General features: G+C 37.4%; 1 protein-coding gene across 1 annotated transcript in view; it reads right to left on the reverse strand.

Moving 5' to 3' along the window:
• Positions 1-26211, reverse strand: part of MYO3B (myosin IIIB) — a gene marked incomplete at its 3' end in the record, with an annotated part of 189804 nt that overhangs the window by 118230 nt on the left and 45363 nt on the right. Inside the window, exon 9 of the mRNA XM_080346840.1 lies at positions 3006-3071. Coding sequence (XP_080202966.1) covers positions 3006-3071 — 66 coding nt within the window. The remainder of the gene's footprint in view (positions 1-3005; positions 3072-26211) is intronic.

Consider the following 26211-nt stretch of genomic DNA (forward strand, 5'->3'; position numbering starts at 1 on the left):
AAAAAAGCTTCATAAACATTCATGGACAATGAATGGAGTGAACTCTTCAAAACGAATACATTATTTCAACACAGAACCAAACATAGGTGAAAAGGATATTCTTTTTAGGAGACAGTCCTCCAAGAAGCAATGTGGTTGTTTACATGTCTTACAGGAATGGTAAATCCTATTAACATGTAGATAAAATAAACAGATAATCAATCCTTTCTGACTTTATGAGTGAAGCAGCCAAGTTCTTCATGGATAAGTACAGTAGCACAGATAAACAGGCATAACTAGAATTGTATTGACCTTTTAAAAGTAGATAGGTGCTGCATGTATCTCAGTGGATACCAAGTATAAAACTAGGCTGCTGCCAGAGAAGACTTGGCTGAAATTATGTCATCTGTATTTTTTAAAAATGAAATATCTAACTCATATTGTAAAAATACTTATGTGGACAACACAGTACAGTCTTCATCTCAAGTCAAGGTCAACAATGCTGGGAATAGAAACATAAATTAACCACGCTAAGAATGATCTTGACCTTCTCTCCATTCAGATTTTGTAAATAATGCATCTGACTTCAAAATGTTGCTGCAAAATCACATCTCTTGGGGCAGCAGAATCATAGCTAAAAATACAGACTCCATTTCTGAAAAAGATGTGATTACTATTTTAACAGTGTAGAGACTTACCTACAGAAGTACATTGAAACTCCCAGCTCAGGCACGTTGTAAATCATTATAATATATGAGAGAACACCTATAACAAAGATGCCTCTTGAGACAGTGGCATTTCAAGGGATGAAAATGGGAAGTGAAAAAAGCTACACTACAATTGACCAGGTTTGGCAATCTCAGCGTAAATAAAATTGTGTAAACAGAACTGAAGTAAAAAGTATGCTTAGCCAAAGCTGCGTGCTTGGTTTTTGACAGTACACAGGTCTGGCCCACAACTTGAACCAGATAAGCTTGTTATGCAAATGATGTTAGCCATCAGGAAGGAGGTAGATAATGAAATTATTCGAAAGCTAACCACTCATCACAAGGGTGACAGAAACATCAGGCAAGGTCCTAACATATGGATAAAAGGCAGTATGGAATTTATACAATCACTGCTTTTCATTTATCATAACTAAGCTGTCAGAAGGTGGGCAGCAACAAATGCATAACTAATGCATATAAATGACCCAATTATCAGTAATGGCTAAAAGGTTTGCAGCTGTATGATCCAATGCTTGATTATTTAATTTTTTTCTAGAAAAACCACTAATGTAAATCCAAGCCTCCACAAAAGCATCTTGTAACCTCTGCATCATAACAACTTTACTAACACATCTCAGAATGAAACAATGTCACAGAGAATTCAATTTCAGTGTTTTCTTAAAGGTAGTTATAATACCAGCATATTTATTACAATCATCATATTTGTCTATGTTAAGAGACTGCATTTGAACATACTTCCTTATTTCACTGGATGCATTATTGTAAAAATTAAAAAAACCCAAAATCTGAGAACCTGCAGATGTTGCTGGTGAGAAGAAGTAACTAAGCAAAAGTAATTTTAAAAAAATCAATGTAATTTTATATATACCATTTGAAGGTATCAAAAACCCAAAGGACAAGATTAAAAACAAACATAGCTATTAAGTACTAACGTCTGACTTCTTTTATGAACAGTGCATGCTGACCTAAAGGACTGAACAAATGTCAAGAAATGTTAAACTTTTTTTTTTTGTACTGCTCTCAAGCTGAGCAGGGATTTCTAAAAAGGAATGTACCAAGAAAAACAAAACAAAACAAAACAAAACAAACAATATAACAATGCTGAAGGTTAATACACAACGTTTCTGAGAAAGGAATGCAATCTTAGCAGGTCAACTAACTCTCTGAAATACAAGTGGAATATAACCCATCAGTGCTAGAGTCCCCTAGAATACAGGCTACAGTCCACAAATACTGTAAAAACAATGTTTGTCTATAATAGAATGGAATTCATCCACTACCCTGTGACTTTTGTAACTGAACACTGGTTCACCATAGATCGCATGTACACTGTTGTGTAAACAAGGACATGCATTATGGAGAAAAAGAATTTAGGTCAATCTGCTCTACAGGAATGTACTTCTACTGCCTACACTGGAAGAGATCCTGAGTTATGTTGCAGTAATGCGGTGTTCAAAGTATTTGCTTATTTGAGCAGTGTGAACTTCCCAAAGCTTTGATAATATTATTTTCCATGTGACATAGTTTAAGCTGTAATAGGTCACAATGAAATCCTAAAGAACTCTAAAAATTGCTCTAAGATTTTTTTAATATGATGCTAGCAACTACTAAATTGTGGTTTCTTAGTTTCACTGTAGAAAGAAAAAAGTAAACCAAAAGCATATTTTAGCTCAGTGACAGCAGCATCCAGAAAGCTGGTACCATCTAGGTCACAGATTACACTCTTGATACATCTGGTGTACAACTACATATCTCAAGTACACAACCTACGGAGTATTAGTAAAGTGGAAAAAGTCAACTATTTTCTGTCTTGTCTTCCAAATTCTTATTTTAAATTGACCAGCAGTCATTTTCACTGACCCATTTTTCACCTTGACACAAAATTTCACTGCAAAACCATTAAGGAAATCAGGTATATTTATAAACCTGTCCCAGGTCCATCAAAGTCAAGAAGCAAAGCAACTAATGCAGTTGCCTTCAAAGGGCCGAATGTAATTTTAGTACAGTATAAAAATTACATTCGGCCCTTTGAAGGCAACCATGAAACTGATGTGGCCCCTGGTGAAAATGAGTTTGACACCCCTGAACTAAGGAGTTCAGAGAAACTGTGAAGTGAATCACATGAGAAGATCAAATTGTCCTGTACAGCTTTCAAAAAGTGAAGCATGATCTAGAGTCTATGAAATTATACTGAAGTTAAAAATCTGGAAAAGCAACTCCATAAAACAAATCCTGTTTTTAGACTGACACATACAGGCCTTGCTGAATAACCTGTTTTAGCAAGAAAATAAAACTCACTGTGAAATGAAATGGTTGAATCCTCTGCACCATTTTTCGGGATGTAGCAAAGTAGGAGGAGGATTTCTGAAAAAAAAATACAAAGTTTGGGGGTTTAAAATGTTAATGTTTACTGGAATTATCCGACAGTCAACAAGATGGTACTCGTTCCACTAGGTAGAAAATGATCATCAGGAAAGTGATGCTCAAATGGTGTACGTGTCCCCTTCAAATGCCTGTTGGGTTTTTCTTGCTGCTGCTTATTCACTGAGAGTTGTCCTCTTTCAATGTCCTTCTCCTTTTCTGTCAATGCTTTTGAAGGTATTAGTCAGTATAGATTTCAGTGTTCATCCCAACATTTCCCTTTCAATTCAGTCTAACTCAGGAAGTACCAACTGAAACTGGAATATTAACCTAGACACCACACCACTTTAGTCCTTTACCCCAGATCACCGACTCTGACCAAAACTTTTTTAAGAACTACCACACCATCAACAAACTGTAGGATTTTCAGACTGGATTTCAATCTGTATACAGTTTGGATGACACCATGAGCTCTAAAACTATTAAACAGAGATGCTATTTTTAAAGTTACATTTAGCAGACAGTATTTTTACATTACATAGTAAGATGGTCTTCCATAAGAATAATAATTTAAACTCTGATTGGTTCCATACTAGTTGGCATATAATTACTTTCCTTTCTGGTTGTTACTGTTACAGTTAAATTAGACAAACATGCAGCGCAAGGCCTTATAGGCCATATTAAGTGGACCAAACTTTAAGTGGCTCAACTTTAAGTGGATCAACCTATTTCATGAAGTGTTCATGAATCACATACTATATTATACTATGTTACCTTCCAGAGGTTTCTTCTGCAACCTAAGATTGCTAAGTACTGAAATCTCTTTAACTTTTTAAGACTGAAGTTACGTTTTATTACATGAAACCTTAATTATTTGTCTCGCTGCATTTGAGGGTTCAGTGCAAAAAAATCACATAATAGTAAACTGGAAGAAAAAAAAGTCACAATAAGACTTATTCTACAACAGAAACAATATTCTGGATGGTATCATGAATCACTTCATTTATACCAGGGCCACATTTCACAGCATGACACTGCTTGGAAACATCTCACAAAGCAAAAAGGCAAACAGCATAAACAATGTAAATTAGTGTTTATTTGCTTAGTAGTCTTGAGTTTTTAATGCATATTCGTTAAAAGTGTAGTTCCATTTAACAAAAATCCAAACAAAACGGGTAAAACAAAACAAAACAAACTGTGAGTATGTGGCTTTGTAATAGATGGACCATTTTTGTTCATCTGTATCTATTCAAAACAAATGCAATCATCTAACTGCACTGCAGACTGACATGCTTTCTGAGATGAATATGTTATTACTTTTCTCTTTTGCTACAGAAGACTCAGGAAATACAATTTTCTTCATGAAGTGAAGAAATCCAGAATGTTTGAGATGTGCAACACTTATCAAATTTATCATCAGGAAAAATACATGCCAGGTTCTTTTCAATGACAATAATGTTTCAGGGTTGTCTTCCATTTACCAGGCTCAGGTGTTTATGCACATCACAGAATCTGATTTTTTAGAAGCTTAAAAAAAACATAGAAAAGTATTTCTAGAGCTACTCCCAGGAAAACAAAACAAATAAAACCCAAACCAAAACCAAAATAATGACACTCTCCCTCACCCCTCTCCGATGCCCTCCCCACTCCCCCCCAAAAAAAAACCTCACCTCTGTCAAAGAAAGGTCAGCTTTAAAAATCTTTCTCTATAATTAAAACAGTTATCAGTCCACACACCCCACATGCATGAACTGACAGCTGGGGTTAGTATATGCTTTTAGTCTTTATTTTGCAGGAATAGTACTCTATCTGATAATTTGAATTTGGATAAGACTAGCTTTTATTGTACTGTGAAATACAGTGTATTTCATTTTAGAATGATACCAGTATTGAATATTTGCTGTGAAATACTGAATTTCGCTGCAGAGTAATTAACTTTTTAAAAGCTCAGTTACTCTTCATGAAATATGTAGTTTCATGTTTTCTGTTCGCACTGGTCTTAAAATCTTTCCATGGTGATAACGAAGTTGCTTACAAAAAGCATTTGGTTTGGAGGCTCTAATAATAATGTCACAATGAACTTTTTGAAAAAAGACACAGAAATACTTGCATTAGTTACAGATGTTATGACGGAAACAGGTGGAATTTAATGGAAGAACAGACCAGCAGGACAGTGATCATTCAGGAAATACATTTAGTCATGTGCAGGTTAATGACCAATGAAGTAAGTCATGTTTTTAACCACACAGACCATGTTTTGTCCAGCAAATTATGAAACCACTACGCTGTCACTGATAGCTACTCTCTTACTGGTGGCTGAACATGCCATATCTCAAATCAACACAAACACGCAATCTGTAACCCTACAGAGGTTTTCTTGAGCTTGGTACTTTTGTATTTGTTGACAAGATACTATGTTATTCTTAGTGCCTTTGTAGTAAAAACATAGAACTAGGCTTCTCTGTACTTGAGTCACTAAATTGATGCTTCAGATACCCCATTATAAAATTGAGCTGATAAATATGACCAGATCCTTAATTAATTAGTATCTATAAAGTACATTGGTTCCCCTTGATGAAAGACATTACTTAACTACAAAGTACAACATCCGCTCACCCTCTTTTAACATCATGTCCATAAAGGATTCCAGAAAGACACATGAGGGCCAGCTTCCCACCTCCACTTTGCCTAAGACACCACAAACTGTTTCACAGTGACAGCAGAAAACACCATTGCTTCCATGGCACCTTGAGAGGTGGATTTCTGCAGTACGGACTCACACTCAAGTTCTAAGGTAACACAAAAATCCAGATATGCAAGGGTAACTCACTTCAAGCTTTTTTTGTGAGCACACCAAGTCTTTTGCAGCTTGAGGTTAAAAATCCATTCAGACATCTGCAATTCATACCACATTAAAGAGAAGAGATAAAACAACTCGCATACATTATCAGATACTAAACCACAGAGAAGCAATACTTGCCTTATCCCTTCAGCTCGAAGACCAAACCAGGGCCATTTGGGATTCCAGACTATATTAAATCCAGCATGCTCAGTACAGTTGCATCAGCCAACATCACTGCATTTCAACAACATCTGGCTCTTCCTGCAGCACTCAGAACACATTCATAGAAAAACTAAAAAGCTACCTCTTGTTAACTTGATGACAGAACATTCTACTCTTCTCCTATAGAATTAGAATGCTCTGCATGCAACCTTTCAATTACTCTTGCCACGTATAAAGAAGCTGAAGGACAATATAGCCTTATTTTCTACTATAAGTGATGGAAATTGTGAGAAGTAGATATGAATATTATTGCAAAAAGTGGGTATAATTTGGCTTGTCTTTTCAAAATATCTTATTTTGATACAGACGAGTAATCAACTATTTATTTCCCACTTACTCGTGTCTTTTTTTCCTTTAGTTCTTACTATAACCCATAATTAGTCACAGAGGTACATTGTCTGTTTCCTTAGGCAGACGCATGATTTGTTAGGCATTTTTCTACCCTTGTATTCAGTGTTTTCCATGGTCATACTGATGCTGTTTTTCACTGGAAGTTTTGCTTCAGTGAGGACGGCAGGACTAAGCCTGTACAAGACACCTCACACAGAAGCACAGCGTTCCTTAGAACATGAAGACATTAGCAGGCTTATCAAGCAAGAACTGCTGCTGAATTCTGAATCATACACACACGGCTGTGTGCTGGAAATATTTTAATCTGTCGAGCTTTATGTGTTGCTTGTCATTCAGCCTGTCTCCAAAGTCACAGCTGGTAAAACAAAATCGGTCATTTTACCACAATAAGGCCTATGATGCAGCTCAGCGAGCACCATTTGTCCTTTATGCTAAGCTGTGAGCCTAATTACAGATCACAGATAGTAGATATTTCTTGGCAATGAGAAAACAAATATTCAATATCTTTAAATAATTCTATGACAAATTTTTAAAAACTGAAAAGATATCTACTATTTTTAAAACTATTTCGGTAAACATAACCATATATGTTATAAACAGATCAAGACAGGGCCTCCAATGACCAAACTGCATCCTCAGCTTACCTCATTGTTTCTAATGAGAAATTAGCAGATGAACATCTAACACCTGTCACCATGAACAGGCTCAGGCAATCACAGCCCCATACACACATGTTGTGAATTATTTTTCAGGCAGACTGAGAAGACAATTGTCTGTTGACAGTTGCCTGGGTTTATACATAGACAGTTTCTACACGAAATTAAACCATTCATGAATATTTCAAAAAATTAAGTGAAACAGTAATAGAAAAAACATTCAACCATGCATAATTTCCCTACAAAAGTTTATGTAAACCAGATGTTTTCTATTAAAATGTGAATACTTGACATTAATTAATACCTAAGAAACTCTCATACAAGCTTAAAGTTCTGTCACTCCAGAGCATCCCCACCTTGGGTAATCCTCCAAAAATAACCATGCAATTCTAGGCAGGGCTCAGAGATTTCCTAATGCACAAGGCTTGTGGCCCATTCAAATGATTTGTTAGGCATTAAGTTAGAACTTGAGTGTGAGTCCGTACTGCAGAAATCCACCTCTCAAGGTGCCATGGAAGCAATGGTGTTTTCTGCTGTCACTGTGAAACAGTTTGTGGTGTCTTAGGCAAAGTGGAGGTGGGAAGCTGGCCCTCATGTGTCTTTCTGGAATCCTTTATGGACATGATGTTAAAAGAGGGTGAGCGGATGTTGTACTTTGTAGTTAAGTAATGTCTTTCATCAAGGGGAACCAATGTACTTTATAGATACTAATTAATTAAGGATCTGGTCATATTTATCAGCTCAATTTTATAATGGGGTATCTGAAGCATCAATTTAGTGACTCAAGTACAGAGAAGCCTAGTTCTATGTTTTTAAGAGGTCACTGATCTGAATGCAAAGTTCAGATCCTAAACATTCTCCCATTCATCTGTCTCCTACTAAAGGCTACTCAAGTTTGACTGACTTCCAGTAATATATTTCACCAAAATCCATTCAGCAGGAAGCAGGGTACTGTGTTCAGCTCTGTAAGGTTAAGATAGAAACTGATGAGGTGAGGTGCCTGTAGGAGTGGAGAATCAGCACAAAATCCTCCATGTATGGGGAGGAAGGCCTTTGAAGTTGCTTTTTAGGTCAATGGAAAGCTGTCATCCATCTGAATGCTGCTGCATGAAGCCTCCATGGTTGGGAACCACAGCAGCACATTGCCTCAAGAGTCCAGAAGGTGAGAAAGAATACAGGTTCTTTGACAAAACTGGAAGCAATGTCAGAAGCAAGGGATCGGGACAAAATGGTTCCAGGTCTAAAGCAATTGTCTGCCCACTGAGTTAATCTAGGGGGCTCCAAAAGCAACTGAACATCCTTTCCTTAAAACACCTAGAATTGTGCAAGTCCTGGCCATACTGGACACCAATGTCCCTTAAGTCATCTTAACTAGATCTGTAAGCAAGGCATTCCCTTGCCTATCCAGCCTCCAAGGCATAAACCATATGTTGAGACCCTGTAATGTACTGATAATGATAATGGCTGAAACATTGTTGCAAAACCAGTTCATCCAGCCACAGGAAAAGATACATTCAGTATAGGGTGAATTGTGATTTACATATAAATGACAAGCTAACGAACCACAGACCAGGCTGGCTGGCTGATACAGGAGGTGTAGGATGTGCCGAAGGGGACATAGCTCCACCTTCTGATACACCCAGCACAGCTCAAAGGGAAAAGCTGAGACCCTCCACCATGGCCCGAGACTTGTCAATCTTTCGCAATCACCCCTTCCTCCCAGACTTTCACAATAAGACCTCCACAAAAGATCAAAAGTTATGCAAGCAGACAACCCAGAGAGCTATAAAGGCCCGCCTTGTACAAGCACTGGTGGCGCCCACCCACCATCCTGAGGACCACTTTGCCCACCAGTCTTGCCACATGAACTGAACAAGACACCAGAGGATGTTGCACATCGCTGGGTCCAACACTGCAAACTCCATCACACATAAAACGGAGCTGTAAGGATGGTGAAATTTTTCTCTCTCTTTTCTTTCTTTCCTGTACTTCTACTTTTTTGCTTTCCCTTTTATAAGTAACATAGTAATATAAGATTTACAGCCCTGCATATGCCGCAAGCTTTTCATGTTTACCAATTGAACTTACAATAATGGAAATCCTTCTGCCACCAAATCATATACCATTTGGGCCAAGCTGCAAAAATACAAGCCTTTTGTTTGCGATACTGTGTGTACTGTTTCCCAACTAAAGGGGACTCATGAACCTGAGTCACTTCTCCCCTCTACTCATACCTGAGGGCAGGACAGGACAGATCATATGTACCAAATCACAGCATATGAGACAGCTGGAAAAGGTGGTAGCTCCTCACATCATCTTTAGCTTCTTAGGGCTCAGCACAGATGCACAGACCTTTCTTGGGCAAGGGAACAGACTAATGCCAAATCACAGTAGTCAAACTATACTATTGGGGGGATCAGCCAAATTGCCTTATTCTGTGAGAACTAAGGGTACAGTACATCCCAGGAAAAGATTCAAAGGGAAAGGGGAATATACTCCTGCCAAATCCATTCTTCAGAGGCCTTCTCACTGGCAACCGATTCATCTCTAGTTTCTCCTTTTCTACTCCCGCTCCCTTTTATCTGAAAGGACTGTTTTCCTTGTGTAAATACCTAGTTCAAAATTGCTCACGTACAACTTCAATATCTTCTTAAAGGCACATACCTATTCAAATAATGTATAAGTGTCTTAATTCTAACAAGTACATGCTGCTTTAAACCAAGATCAAAACCTTCCAAGAGAAAATAATTGGTTGAAGAAGCAGAACACAAGACATTACTGCCTCATTACTGAAACAAAAATGTCCTTCTTGCTTCAGTATTTTACTACCTTTTAATTACAGAGACAGAGTTATCTGATATTTTCCTCTTTACTCAAATAGATGCTCTTTATTTTCTATAGGCCATATACAGTTACAGAAGTCTGGACTGAATCAAAAAGCATATGATAAATTTATACTGAGTTGAAAGTTAAACAGAAAAATATAACTATGAGACCGTAGGATCCCAATTTCTTGAAAGGGTAGAGGGTACCAATCCACTTTTTAAGCTTTTTTTTTTTTTTTTCCTGTAATATAGGGTCTTGATCTCAGAACAGAATGATGGCTATATGTCTCGTAACAGATAAGTACAGATTTGTTTCCATTTTTTTGTAATTCAATGTTACTATTTTTCTGCCACTGAGTATGTGTCTTAGCAGATTAACAATGAGATATGGGCTGAGCTGCAAAATAAATGCAAAACCACAAAGGAATGAAACGTCAACTACCTCTTTTAAAAACACACTGAAATCGATACTTATTCACAAGTCTCCAGCTTAGACTATTTCATTAGCCAGCATAATGATGAGAAAAAAATAAATGGTAAAAGGTGGTCACTTTCAGAATTATACACAGATCTGTTGATTTTCAACATCCACTTTATGCATCACCAAAAGCAAAGCACTTCAGGAAGAATATAAAGAGGCTGTCGAAAGAAACCTTCTAAGAAACCTCCTTCATATGAACAATCTTGTGTTTCAAAATGGTATGTATCTGATGAATTAAAAGTCACCTTTAAAGTAATGAGTACTGACAGAAATAACGTGCTAAGCACACTGAATTATTTTGAAGGTCAAATAATAACCTTCAAAAATGTATTAAAACAAATCTCAATTACATAATTTTTTAGTTCATACAGACAGAAAGAAAATGAATGAAAAAGTATTGCAAAGTGTTCTGCTTGGGAACATCTGGATTATCTTTGACTTTTTCCCTTGAACATTGCAATTCACAGGCCACTGGTTTCAGTCAGACTTGGCAGCTGCAAGGTTGCATTAGCCTTTTTCAGGACTTGACAAGGCATCATTTATTTCTGACATTTACCCTTCAGTTTCCAGTTTCAGTTGCTGGCTTCACTGAGACAGAAACAAGTATTTTATTTCAGAAATATTTTTGGATGGGGGTGAAAACATACAGCTTTGCATTCCCATGGTCAAGCTTCAGCACAAAAATTTAGCATAACTGAATTCTAGTTATGCTTTGTTATCTCATTTATTCACAAAAGTTTCAGAGACCTAAAGAGGCATTAGTAAATTAATAGTAATTGAAACAGAGGAAGTAATAATAGAGATTTTTATTTATAACCAGTTCACATCTTGACTGCTATGTAGTATTTTGCTTTTCTAATAAAACCATTGCTCTGTGAATTTGCAAAGCTGGAGAATGTCAGTTGCCAAAGAAATAAAAATGGGACAGTAATACTTCCATGCCTGACTGAAATACATATGGTGTTGTCTAGACACTACACTTCTGTATCTGGAATATTAAAATGCTGCAATTAGACCACATATTTGTAGCGTTGTATGGGAAAGTAAAATATCTGTTAAAATTAGGAAGTAAAAATCCCACAGATAAATTTCTAAGGGCAAGTCCTGAATTGTACGTGTTTCAAATTGTCACTGTACATCAGCCAGGTTAAGGGCCCCAAGGAGGACACCTGCCCCAGGGCCTGCCCAGTGGAGCAGATCCACTCTTGGAAAGCTAAAAGTTGGCTCAACAAGAGGAAGACTTAGAGAGATGCCACAAACTGCTTCTTTTAAGAAGCAGATGAAGATTGCCAAGGGAAGAACTAGAGAATTTGGAGTCTGACACTGAACTTGGTCCTACAGTTCTGTGCTCCTGCTGAGGTTTGCCTCTGCCCGGCTCATATCATGGTCAATCTGCCAATAGGCTGCATATTGTCCTGAACATACAAGATAACACAGGGTACTTGTGGCTTTCCACCTGGCTGAGACAAGTTTTTTGGGGCACTTCTTTCCACCAAGGGTAAAATGTTTTCACTACATTACTCCCATGAAAAGGGGGACTGACTTAGAGAACCACAGTAGTGGTTTTGACACTTGTGCTGCTTCTTTACCTTCATTTCTTTGTCTAATTTAGTTCTTATTTGCAAAGAGGAAGACATCTTCTAATCCTTTCATTTCATGGAAGCCTCTTCTTAGTTGAGGCTCTACAGAAATACAAATAAACCTAACAGTAACCCCATAAAAGAAGTCTATTACCATATGCTTGATATGGCTGGTACTGAACGTGAAATTCACTCATTACATTTGAGAAAAGCAAGCACTCAAACTGTGCGTTTTCAACAGGAAACAAGGATTACTCCTTATTTGTACTTTTTATGACTCAAAACTTCCTGCTTTCAGTATAGTTTGGTTCATTGCATTGTCAGAACTGATATTATTCTGATAGCCTTACCAGTCTGGTTCAGAAATGAATACTTGGAGAGGGAATATGTTAGCTAATGGTGGCATATTTCCAATGGATCATTAGGAGGATCATTATAAAAATTCAGAAGTAATAGACTGAATAAATGCTGAAATGTGAAGAAAAGTACAAGATGTGTAAGAGTACCATTTTTTAAAAAAGGAATTATCATTTAAGGTAATATGCCTTCTGAACATGAGCACTGCATGTGGAATGGAATTTGTGTCCTCTCTTATTCCATCCAATAAGCTTTATTTTAAAGCACTTGAATTTTTGTCTGCTGTTTTTTAAAAAACGTATGATTTAGGAATCCTGTAGATTATAACTGGAGGTAAGACTAATAAACACACTATGATAAACATGAATAATTTATTCATTATAAAAAGTCCCATGGCAGCAATTCAAATAAACCCTCTCTTATGCAGAACTCAATGACAATAATATTGACAATAATACTGGTAAGACAGTATCTCAATACGCCTGCACGACACTAACTTAAAGCTCATGCATTTCTTGAAACAACTGGGTAGGCTGTGGAAAACACCCTTAGAAAAATATTGGCCCATATAAGCTAGGGAACCTGGGAAAGGATGAAGGTAGTTAAAATAAATGTAATGCAAGAAACGCTAATGGTGCAAGTAATGTGTAACAAAGCAACTACTGATGCAAAGAGAGACAAAAACCAAAACATATACATACAAAGAAAAAAAAACCACAAAAAACCAAAAAACAAAACAACAACAAAAACGCACAACCCTACAAGGCTGGAATATTAAAACATGAAGAAATGTGAAAGTCAAGAAGGATTAATTTCTTTTTTTAATGCAAGACTTAACCAACACCTCACGGTGCATATTCTAGGGTAAGCTTTCTAAAGAACCATCTCCTGGATAAGTTAACAGATCCAGTGAGAAAGAAGAGTTGAAAAGAGCCAGGGTAAATGACAGACACAGGACAAAGGAGTGTTCCGAATGTAAGAGGCAACATTCTGGCAAAAGGAAAGGAAAGACAAGACAATGCCACGACTGGGAAAAATCTCAAAGAAGCACCACAGTAAGAACAAACAAGTAAAAATGAGAGACAAAAAGGAACATTAAGACAAACAAACCAAAATCCCCAAAGGCCAAAATAGGGTATTCTCTCAAAAAAACTCAAAACCCAAACCGAAGAGGACAGAAGTGAGAAAGCAAGAAGGTTAGTGGAGAGATAAAATATTTGACCTAGAATAATAAGGAAACATGAAAGAAAGAAAAAACCTGACATAAATAATTTTGTGTAAGAGCCTTAATATTTGGCATGGGGAGATGAAACAAGAAAATAATCAAGGATATCATCTAAGAAACTGAAATACAGTACAGACCTTTAAAAAAGGTATGTTTTGAAGACAGACTGTGTCTGCCACAGAGACAGACTACCGTGTGATAGTCTGCTTATCCAAGAATGGGTAAAAACTGATAAGCAGCTTGTGGTGGAGGAATGAACAGAAGGAATACATTAAAATAAAGCAGCAGCTATGGGTAAAGCATGTTGTTAAACCAAAAGTAAAACTTCAGGTGAAATCTGAGTGCCTTGAAAATTATTAGATTCTTGCCAATGGGAAAAGATTTCATCTTTTGTGGGCATAAATCAGAACCATGGCATAAATAACGTATAACATGCAATGGCAGTAAGTGTTGAGGCTACACAAATTTTTTTCTGTAACAAATACTAACATGCTGAATGAGAATCTGAATCATATAACTGTTTTACCTTTAAAACATAAATAACTATCAGGTTAAAAATCAGGTGCTATCAACAAGCAAGCACTCTATTTCCCCAACAAATCTGGGGAAAAATGCATTTGTGTCTTCTTGGAAAGACTGAAATTTTCTGGCACCTAACAACAATAAAACTACATAGTCATGTCTTCTCTGCTTTTTCTAGAGTGCAGAGTTCTGACACAGCTCTACCAAGATCCTCTCAACTGAATAGATCAAGAAGTTATATTTTCATCAAAGGGAGCTCTCACAAAGAGCATTTGCTGTATGTTTGAGTTGGGTGGCCACTATCTGCATCTGAGTCTTTAAAATGTCATAAGAGATACTGCAAGACTTAAATATACAGTACACAAAGCAATTAAGTTAAATCAAACCAACCAAACAGAACCCACAAACCCAAAACGCAACCAAAACTTTAAAATAAACCAGCTTAGAAACAAAATAGATTTACATCAATAAAAACACCGGTACTATATGGAACACAATTCTTCCTTTCTGAATTTCCTCTCAGTAACTAATTATGAGGAACTAAGAGGTGATTATATATGTGTTGACATGACAGAAGCACTCAATTTTAAATAACACATAGAATGGCTAAACACAGATGAAAATTACACTTTCATCAAGTCAGATCTCTGAGTTTGTTCCAATGTCATGTATTTTGTGTTATCTTTGTGTCCCCAGACAGCTGAAGCAGATGCTGCCAGTAAAAGTCTGATGTGTTTGCATGCTGGCAACAGATCATAAACTTGCCCAATAAAGCAGTCTTATTGTAATTTGGAACATCCTTACCCAGCACTTATTCTAATACGTTAAGTCTGATAAGAGGGAATCTGACATAATCTATGCTGTGAATTAAGAAACTTACAAGTTACATTTTGGCTAATTTAACCAAACTAATCTGTATGAAATCAAATCACTTTAGTCAGCCAGGTAGACAAAAGCTGTTACTACTATTTTTTTCCTAATGTTCTCGAAGACTGTGGTGCTGGATGCCAAAGCACAGACACCAACTTCCCTTTCCCCGCCCCCACAAGCTACTGAAGCAGGCTTTGCAGAGAAAAAAAAAAACATAAGCACTCCCTTTCCAAAAGCACAAGAGTAGTTTTTGATGTCTTGCCTGGGAGTTTCTTCTTGGGCTCACAACAATGGTGAAAACTTGGAGAAACTCTTGAGAGAAGATGCAACACAACCGTAATCTAAATGGCTTTTGTTTATTATAAAATAAACCCACTGAAATTATTGTTAACTCCCTGAATACTGTATTTATAAAGATTTATAACCAATGTCCACTCCAATAAGTAAAAATTTCTTTTAAATTTTTGTATGAGTTCTAACTCATGATTACACCTGCGATAGGAAAGACACTAATTGTTAATAGTAAATGTGTAGATATGCCTAGTGCATTATTACTGCACTAATAATGAGTAATGATTAAATATACCCCATAGAATTTTAAAATTATTCAAACTCGTAACTGTAACAAGCAAATCAATACCTTTCAAAGCACAGCTCCTTTTCACCAAATACATTTGCAAATAGTGTGATTACTTGTTATGGAAATAGTCTTGCTAAAATGTGACTAGTATCTAAAAAGTTCATATTTCTTTTTCTTCTGCTTCTATCAGTCACTGAATTAAGTTATTTACAAATATGAACATTAATATTCCACTTCTGAGAAAGGCATCTATTTTTCAATTACTTCCCATGAAAGTCTCTGAAATGTATGGTACCATGAAACGTATGAGATGCCTTATTCTCCCTGCAATACCAAACTATGTGAAGGGATTATCTTTTTAATGCAAAAATCTAATTTAATTTACTTGGTTCAATTCACTATTAGTGATGTGGGCTACTGAACCATAGGCTACCAAGGAGGTTTTGGAAACCCACAGGGCTAATGGCTTGAAATGCAGATACACCTGTTCAGGACTGCACTCCAAACAGGAACAGAATTTTATTATTTTTCTTCAAACACCAAGTTCTAACTTGTATCTATAAGGCATAAGTATGGTAAGTTCCCTGCACATCCATTGCACTGCAAAATCATAAACTGAATGTGCAGTAACTCAACAGAACGCAAGTGTGTATTTTGCACGTGCAGCAACCTATTGGTAAAGACGTATGCTTTCACACAAATGAAGTGTTTGACAACGCAGACATCACAGATAAAATATGCAAGTTTTAGGAATGAAAACTTACACATGCATTTCTAAGTTGCCAACTGATGTGGCTTTAACCTGAGACAGTGCTCCAGACTTAAACAAAAAACCAACTTTTTTGCAGCCCTTCCTTTTACCTCTGTGAATGATGGATAAGGATTACCAGTATTTCATAGTAAAACACCTCCATCTAAAATTGAACCACACATATATGAGAGACTGTGTGGTCTGAACAGCCTCTCTGTCAGTATCATGGCTCCAACCCCACCTAACTATCCTCTCACAGAGCAATTAGGAAGGGGACTACAGATTTTCCCAGTGTGCAAGATGGCTTTAATTCAAACATTACCTTCCGCAAGACAGGAGGGAGAGAAGAGGGGAGAGAAGAGGAGGGGAGAGAAGAGGAGGGGAGAGAAGAGGAGGGGAGAGAAGAGGAGGGGAGAGAAGAGGAGGGGAGAGAAGAGGAGGGGAGAGAAGAGGAGGGGAGAGAAGAGGAGGGGAGAGAAGAGGAGGGGAGAGAAGAGGAGGGGAGAGAAGAGGAGGGGAGAGAAGAGGAGGGGAGAGGAGGGGAGAGAAGAGGAGGGGAGAGGAGGGGAGAGAAGAGGAGGGGAGAGAAGAGGGGAGAGAAGAGGGGAGAGAAGAAAACTAAACCAAACCTCTCTGGATTGTGAAGATGATATCATGCTAAGCCATTCTTGACTGACACAACCACAATGTGAGGCAGGCTGACTATGGATGTGTCACATCCAGGAAGCCTCAGGGAATCACTCATCCAGTGCACTCCTCAGGCAGCACTGACAGCAAGTCACTTGTGGACACAGACTTCAATGCAAAGCTTCCCCCAAGGAAGTTAGATGTGGGACCATCATATGTCCTCAACTGTGGTTGAGTCCCATCCCCAAAACCAATGCAGTGCAATTTGCAGTCTCTATGTTCAGCTGCAATACCTGGTATTTGGGGACAGCAAAAGGAATTAAACGAGGAATTAATTTTTCCTTCATCCCAGTATTCAGCATATTTAACACAGTAATTGAGGCTACATTTACCTGCAGCTATTTCAGAAAGAGAAAGGAAAAAGGAAAGAAGAAAAACCACCCACAAGCTTAGACAATTTAAATCCTGAAGGGCCATTTTAAAAAGGAAGCAGAATGCAATTTTAACAGATCCTAAATAGTCTGCTTCCTACATGCTCACTTAATATCGAACCAAGACATTCTTAAAATTTCAAGCAGGGAAACCTGCTCTGGTTACCTTGGTGATAAGCTAAACACAAAAATTGCACATAATTGTTGCTGATGTCACTGCTCCCAATTGTTTCCAAGGTTACAGAGTACCTCAAATAATTGTGATGTTTCATTTCTAGACTGTATTGGAAGCCCAATTTCTGTTCTCAGTAAATTGTTTAGTGCTGCAGGTAATCTATCTAAACCTTATGTAATAAGGCATCAGCAGCCTCTCAGCAACCTCTGGTAATGATATAGATTTATGTGTTGAAAATGCAGCTACCTAGTTCTTTACTGAGCAATTTGACTCCTAGATCATCTCCATTTTTTTATCCTAAGAATCTATTTCTATAACAAAGTATATTAATCAATCATACAAAAAATATCTGAACACTAAATATTTTACTGCAAAGCAATATTACATGTGAATTATCTACCTGGAAGGAAGCTGTTCTCTTGGCCGAATGGTGGAAAATTGGCTGTTAACTATTTATAAATGACTGATTTTCCCACCATCTTCAAACTCATTTTAAATGCAGAACAAGTGTTTTGCCGCACTACAAAACTTTATCCACACTACATCCTCTACATTGCAACCTCCAGTCTCCTGTGCACCATAGCATGAATCTCCTTACAAGTCAGTAACTACTGTATGTAAGGATTACTCTGCTACCCTCACAGTATTAATGCCCCAGAACCACTAAAAACAATGCTGTTAACTACTGTAGCTCTGTGAAGAAATGGGGAGCAGTTCTGAAAACATACTAAAATCAATGTGGTTTTAATCCACAATAACAAATGCGTGACACTGTAGCTCAGCTCTGTCCTCTAAATCTATCTGAGCCAGATTTCAAATCTTCACTTCTGAAGGAGACAACAGTTCATAGCTGTCCATCTACCACTTCTCCTCCTGCTGGATGTGCCTTTCATCACTTGGCTGCTCTCAGACTGCAGGGCTTGACCTTGTCAGCAGGAAATTTTCCACTAGAGCAAAACAAAATGACACTTACTGTATCGTAGCAGTCTGTTATTACTTATGCAATGGATTTTGAAAAGTAATAATTTACTTTAGAAACTGGTTGACTAAAACAGTTTATGTCTGTTTAATACATGAAATGAACTGAGTCAGTAAAGACATCTGTCAGGCATCTCAGCTTCTACCTAGAGTTCAGAGAAAGCAGAGTTTGGCACAGAGAATAAAAGAGAATATCAGATGCGATTCCTTTTTCTTTGCTCAGAATATGGCTGAGAGCTGCGCATGTTTATTGTCATGATTATTCATTCGAGTTTCTCAATGAAGTCATTTCAGCTGCATACATTTTAGCTCTTCTGTGTGTAATTTGCATGAATGTTCTGGCGACAAATATAGTGGCAGGAATGTTTGCTCAAATAGTCTGTTTAAATAAGCACTGAAGAATATACATATAAAAGAATATTCTTTTACATGTAATTGCATGTCTTCATGAGAAAGCTAGTTGGAGGAGAAAGACTTAACAAATCAAAAACCAGCAACATAGCATGCAGGCAAAGTCTTCCCTAATAGACAAAACAGTAAATGCTTACAACAGACTATTCAACAACAAGCCACAGAGAATGAACTACTGGCTGAAATTAGGCTATGAATACATCTCCACAAAGAATACATCTGCAAAATCAAATTCTATCTGTAGACAACTTCCAAAAAGGAACAGAAAGACAAAGTCAACAAGAAACAGTTACGTAGTTGTATATAAGCTATGTGAATAACCAAATAGCTAAGGAAATAGAGAAAGGAGATTGCACCAAGATAATTTCAGGGCTGATTCTCTACTGTCTTATGTAGTATATAAAAATATGTATAATATTTTACCACTTTATCAAATATATTAAAATATTTTAAGGTAATGGGGAACAGATCCCATTTTGCTATGATATGTCTGCTAACTGCATACACTTGATTTTTTTTATCTACTGCCAGACTTAAAGGACTAGTTATCTATATGGATTTGGTATGGTCTTAGACACAAACAGTTCTCTGCTTTTCAGACACAGATGATGTAATGAAGATAACACTATTACAAGCCACTCAGTACTCAGTTCAACCCTGGCACAAATCTGTTTAAGTCTGATATTTAAACCCTAGGATGCATTTGACTTTTACCAGTTCATATATCTGTTAGAAATGAATTAGTAATGAATAACTACTATACATCTATATAAGGGCAGAGTCCCTACCCCAGTATGCTCTGACACTGTCACAAACCATGAGACAGTGTGATAGCAATAACATTAAAATATCTTGTCTTCATAGCACAACACACTTTCCCCATGGAATTAATACATGTTTTGTCAGATGATACAAACAAAATGCCAGGACATTAACCCTTTACTAGCAGTGTAGCCCAGGGGTCAGTACTGAGTCCCGTCCCGTTCAGCATCTTCTTTAATAACCTGGATGGTGTAGCAGAGTGCACACGCAGCAAGTTTTCTCGTGTTCCAACATGGGAAGCGCGGCTGCTGCACCAGAGGGTTGTGCTGCTGTCCAGAGGGATGGAACCTCAACAGGCTGGAGAAATGGGCTGACAGGAACCTCATGAATTTCAGCAAAGGGAAGTGCAAAGACCTGTACCAGTAGATTCTGGGGGCTGACCAGCTGGAAAGCGGTTTTGCACAGAAGGACCTGAGGATCCTGGTGGGCACCAAGGTGAACATGAGCCAGCAACATGGCCTTGCAGTAAAGAAGGCCAGTGGTATCCTGGGCTGCAATAGGAGAGGTGTTGCCAGCAGGCTGAGGAAAGGGATCCTTAACCCTGCTCAGCACTCCACACCTGGAGTACCATGTCCAGTTCTGGGCTTCCCAGTACCAGAGAGACGCAAAGCTGATGGAAAGAGTCCAGGAAAGGGTCACTAAGGTTGATGAAGGGACTGGAGCATCTCTCACATGAGGAAAGGCTGACACAGGTGGACTGTTTAGCATAAAGAAGAGAAAGCTCAGGATGGATATTATCAATAAACATATGAAAGGAGAGCAGAAAGAAGACTGACTCAGGCTCTTTTCAGTAGTGCCTAATGACAGGATTAGAGGCAATGAGCACAAGCTAAAACACAGGAGGTTCCATCTGAACATCAGGAAACACTTTTTCACTGTGAGGGTGACCAAGCTCTGGTACAGGTTGTGGAATCTCCATCCTTGAAGATACTCAGGAGCCATTTGGGCATGGTCCTGGGTAGCCTTCTACTGGTGACCCAGGATGAGCAGAGCAGTTGGACAGGATGACCTTCAGAGGTCTCTTCCAACCTCAGCCATTCTGTGATTCCGTAGAAGAAGAGAGAGCCAAGCATACACACTTACTGACATTTCAAAAACACATCAATGGTTCACTTTCTGGGAAATCAGTGATCCTGAACTCTTTGGAAAAATCAAACACAGAATGGAGATTAAAAGAATTTTAACAAAAATGAAACACAGAAGTGCTTCTTGGAAATTTCACTAGCTACCTAACAATATATTTAGGGACCTAAATAATTTTGAAAGTCTAGTCATATTTGACTTGTTCAAGATTATATGAGGAGTCTGTAACCTGCTGAAGTGGTCTTGCCAATCCTCAGTCACAGATCTGTATGTTTTTCAACCTACAGATAGGCTCTATCCTTGAATTGCTTTGACATGTTTATACCAACCAAGGAAGATCCCGAGGAGCTTAAATTTCTGCTCATCAGATATTTCCACAGTACTCTTAGATGTAACGTGTCACCTTACATTTTCAGTATTTGGGATTTTCTATAAAAATACAATCACAAAGTAAGGAAAGTCCAATGTATCAGACAATAAAATAACATGTAAAAAATCAAATTATTCCTCAGACAAGCACACATAGCTTTTACAGAACTCATGATGCCCTACCTATAACCATAGGCAGAATCTGGTCTTTTGAAGTAGTTTAGTCACATTGCTTTATCTACATCTCACATTCCTGCTAAGAAACAAACACCACCATGCTCTGAAACTTGCATACCCTCTGTCAAATTATTCATCATATGACTTTAATAAGCATGTTCCTTTAATAATTTTAAACACTTCATTTTAAATAACTACAATTCTATTCTATTGATTCTTTTGGCTTTTATTTCACAATAGTAATCAACTCCAAGCTTTACTGTCCTACAATACATACTTGCATTTCAAGCAACAGCAGTAAAACTGTATGCTACATTGTATATCAGTATCACATCAGTACCAGTGCAGATGGCAAAATTACAAAAAAAGTTGGTAAAGCCAGCTGCAGTATGAAAGGTTACATTACAAAATGTTAATATTTAAATGTTACCTCTAAAAAATAGCATCCCTGCAATGGTTCTTACCTGTTCAGATGGATGAAACTACCTGTAGTACACCAGGTGCTGCACACTGTATACACCAAGCAAAGTGAAGGTGCAAATATTTTGGCTCCTTTACCTCATATGACTAGCCTATATGACACTAACTATTGAAGTGAAACAGGTCTATTCTCTCTCTTGACATGATCATATCTTAAAAATTACAATAACTGAATACTCTTAAAAAAACTTCTTCAGATATCATAACCAGCATTAAAGATGAAGTGCACAGAAAGTATAAAGATAATTATACTGCCTACTCACAAACTACCAGGAACCTGAAGTTGTAACGGGGTAGGAGGTGGAGACACCAGGTTTGATTCTACTAGGGCCAGGTCAGCTCCTGAAGCAGTCAAGCATCACTAAACTCAAACTAATAAGCACACCCAAGAGCTTTAGGTCTCAACACAGTACAACACAGGTGAAGAACTACGCCATTTGATGAGAACTCACAGGCACATCTCTGTCCCACTCCTGGCTATTTAACAGGAATTAATGAAGCATAAAAATTTTTAATGAAATTTCATTTAATACTCAGTTTTCATGGGTTAGAAAATGAAATAACAATTTCTTATCACCGATCAGTTTTAATACAGGTGCCTTCTACTGCTTTCAGAAGAGCAACACTTGACTGATACAGACATGAGAGGAGAATTTGGTTAGTTTCTGTCAGTGTCAGCGTAACCTAGAAAATTGCTTTTAATTTACCACCTTCCTGAAATACAGTGTCTTTGCAAGATGACCCAAAGTCCTCATTTTACACTGGTATATACACCCACCCTTTCCAGAGGATAATGTACAATCTTTATCTCTTCCACACTACTTTTCATAACCATTACTTTTCAAAATTTCAAATTACTGCTACCTTAAGAGATCGTACTGATCTGATGTAACACTTCTCACAAGATAACATCATTTGAAGAATTTATGGACCTATTTCACTTTACAAAGCTTGAGTGTAGTGGTATTTGAGAATCTTTTACTTTGCAATATTTTGCCCAAACAGACACTTCTAAGTAGTGGCAGCAGATGGAAGAGGTTAAAAGTATCAACTCCCAAATTACCAACTTTGATAGGCCACCTTCCCTTCATAATTTAGACCCTTCTGTTGGAGATTCGAAAATATATTCTAGACAGATGACATGTTAACAGAATCATTTCATGGCTCAGTGTCTTCACAGTATGATTTATCTCTATCTCTAGGCATTGGAGGTCCCTTTTCAGAAGATTTATGAGTTAGATCCAAGAATTCATTTTGATGAGGAAGAATGTGTGCATCATTGCAAAACAGGACATAAACGTTTGCTCTAAGATAATGGTTCCTTCTCATTGGCAGTTTTAAGAATATGGTCTCACACGTGTGGTATCACAACCGTTTCCAAGACACTGCACATTCGGATAATAAAATGTTCATGAATTACAGAGGTTTTTTAAAATTTGCAGTAGTCCATGAACATGTATCACTGCACATTCATTCAATAAAATGCTAATGAATTAAAAGAGGTTTTAAAAATTTGCAATCGTCCATGAACTTGCAGCCCCTTCCAAATCTACATAATACATACAGAAATAAGACCCAGAAGCCTAGTGTCTAATGAAACATTGACTCAAAATTTAATTGGCATTTTCTTCTTCACTTTTGCTATCAGATATTTGCTGCAGACACTACATTTTCTCTAGTACTAGAAAACTGGTTAACCACTGGAAGACACTTAAGCATGTGGTCTATGGCTCAGGCTATATTATTGAAAGTTTGAAGTTAATACTTACACACCCTTTCCTAAATTGCTTGGCATCCAGGATCCTGCTGTGGAACACTTGTCAGCTTTCAGGGGAGTGCAGCACAGTGGGATCACCTATTTTTCATGCCCAACTTGAGATATGTTGAATTCTGACAGTTCACTTGCCCTCTGGAAATCAGCTATTGTTGAGATAAATTGAAGCCTTAATCACATTTTATGTTGCTTGACTCAAGGAAAGGAAACCTTTTTACTGTTCTGTTCAAACAGAGAATTCTGGTAGCTGCAAGACAGAATTCTAGATATGAGAAACAGTGTGTCTGATTCAGGATAAGGACCAACAATGTCACATCACCAGATCACGTATGTAACCTACTTCACACCTCAGGCAGTTTGTAGTTACAGTTTAAAATACAATAAAAACGGAGGACAGGGAGCAACACATATGCTTGCAGTTTTTCAACTAATGCTTTTTATCTAACAGAAGCATTTATGGGCCTTTCACTAGAATCTTCATATTAAAATCCTTATGCTGAACAACATGGGGGAAGAGAATTGCTAAAAAGAAAGGATAGGTCATGTTCTTTAGTTAGAAAGGCACAGAAATCAGACAAGACAGGTGCTGCTCATGTTGAGGAGGTGAAGGAGACAAAGAAAGAGACATGATTGAGGCTTTGTTATCTAAAATGTCCTGTTAAGAACTATCTTCAAACAAAACACACAGAGGATCCTGATCAAAGACAAAAGTATTTGAATCTTTTTCCAGCAATGCTGAAAGGACAGAGATGTGAAAATCATGAAATAAACCCAGAAAAATACAGAGATAGGAACCTCAGAGCACTAATGGAGAATGCAAAAATCAAATATCTTAGTGCAATCAGAACTTTCCCCATTATGACCTTCTGCCTTACAGACCAGATTCTGGTCTTTTTTGACAGTTCACAGGGCTATCACTACAAGTTATTTCATTTCTATCTAAATTCTAGCTTGCACAGAGAAGTATGACTGGGAAAATCCTAATTTCAACAGTCTTCCAATGACATATATGGCTAGGATGGGACAGAGAGAATGCTCATGGCAACTGGAATGTTTTATTGTGAGGTATGATGTTTTCTGTTTATATCCTCCCAAGAGAGGAATGTAAAATATCTCAAATAGAAATTATGAACATAGATCTGGATTTAAACGGGCCTCCCCTTCCAGAAATGTCACAGGATCCAAACATCTTGAGGTCCTATGATACATCCCAAGACATACTTCCTTGCAGACTAAGCTATTCAACCAGGAGCTTAGTCCATTTCTGGTTCAAGTTAAATAATTCAGATGTGGACCTCTATTAGTTGGAGGTGGCAAGTTCAACAGAAGTCTTCAGTTTAGGAATGAAATTTTCATCCACCCAGAGAGTTTCCTTGGGACTGAAATCTCAACTATGCTTTGTTGAATATTTAATATTTTTAAGCAGTGTCACTCTAACCTTCCCTTCCCTTGTTATAATTGCTGTACAGAAAGTATAGAGAAGCATAATTTCTTACCTACTGGAAGAATATTTAGACTCTGTAACTAGTATCATCTGAATTTAATACCTAATTTCCTTCTTGTTTAGAGAACCCAGTGTATGATGTTTGTCTACTGTTAGCTTTCCCCATTTTCCTGCTTACATTAGCACATAAAAGCAGTAAAAGCCTGTTCTTTGACTTGAGTTCTACACAAAACAACATCTCCAAAGATCTTGGGGGTATGTAACTGCTATGACTGTTAGTACAAAATCATTCATTCAATGGTTGATTCAAACCCTATAAAGTCAAAGTAAACACTCACTGATTTCAATTACATTAATTTAAGACTAAGGCCTAGCTCCACAGCTCACTAAGTTGAAACTCAATGCCAAGGCTAACGGCACAATTACTGGCTGTCTCCAGAAAAAAGCCAATTACTAAACTGCCATAGAATCTTAACTACCTTGTTCCCTACTTGGGAATGGAAGAATTCTATGGAAACACACTGAGATTTCTGTATCTAGCTTTGGCAATTTCCACATTACTAACATTTTAAAGTACAGTCATGAGAACAGATTATTCAGTGCTTGATAACAAAACTTGGAAACTACTACAAAGTTTTCTGCTAATGTAAAGAAATCAGCAGTACACAAAACAGACTGGTCAAGCACACAGAAGGCAATATAAATAGAAAGATACGGATCAACTTTACTCAAGAATGTAAGGGAACAAAGAAATAATTCCTGATGACTCTCTGCCTGAGTTACGTCCAAGTGCCAGTTACTGTGAATAGCAGTTTTACCTCTTCTTCAAATTAAAGCAAAACCAGCCTAATCAACAAAAATTATCCTTGGAGAATACATACAGAAATCAGATATATGCATTAAATCAGCAGCCCGTTACATATATTGCTCAATATTTGCATTAGGTTTTTACACTTCCAGATAGAATGGAGCTTGACTGTAGGGTACCACAGGCGCACCATAATTATGTAACATGCTTTGGTGTCATTTGGTAGCAGTGCATTTAGTACATTTAAAAATAGCTGGAAGGTGATTTGTCAGCTTCACATCAAACCACAAGAAACCACAGCT

Source organism: Nesoenas mayeri (genome assembly GCF_963082525.1).
Source record: "Nesoenas mayeri genome assembly, chromosome: 6".
Classification (NCBI taxonomy): domain Eukaryota; kingdom Metazoa; phylum Chordata; class Aves; order Columbiformes; family Columbidae; genus Nesoenas; species Nesoenas mayeri.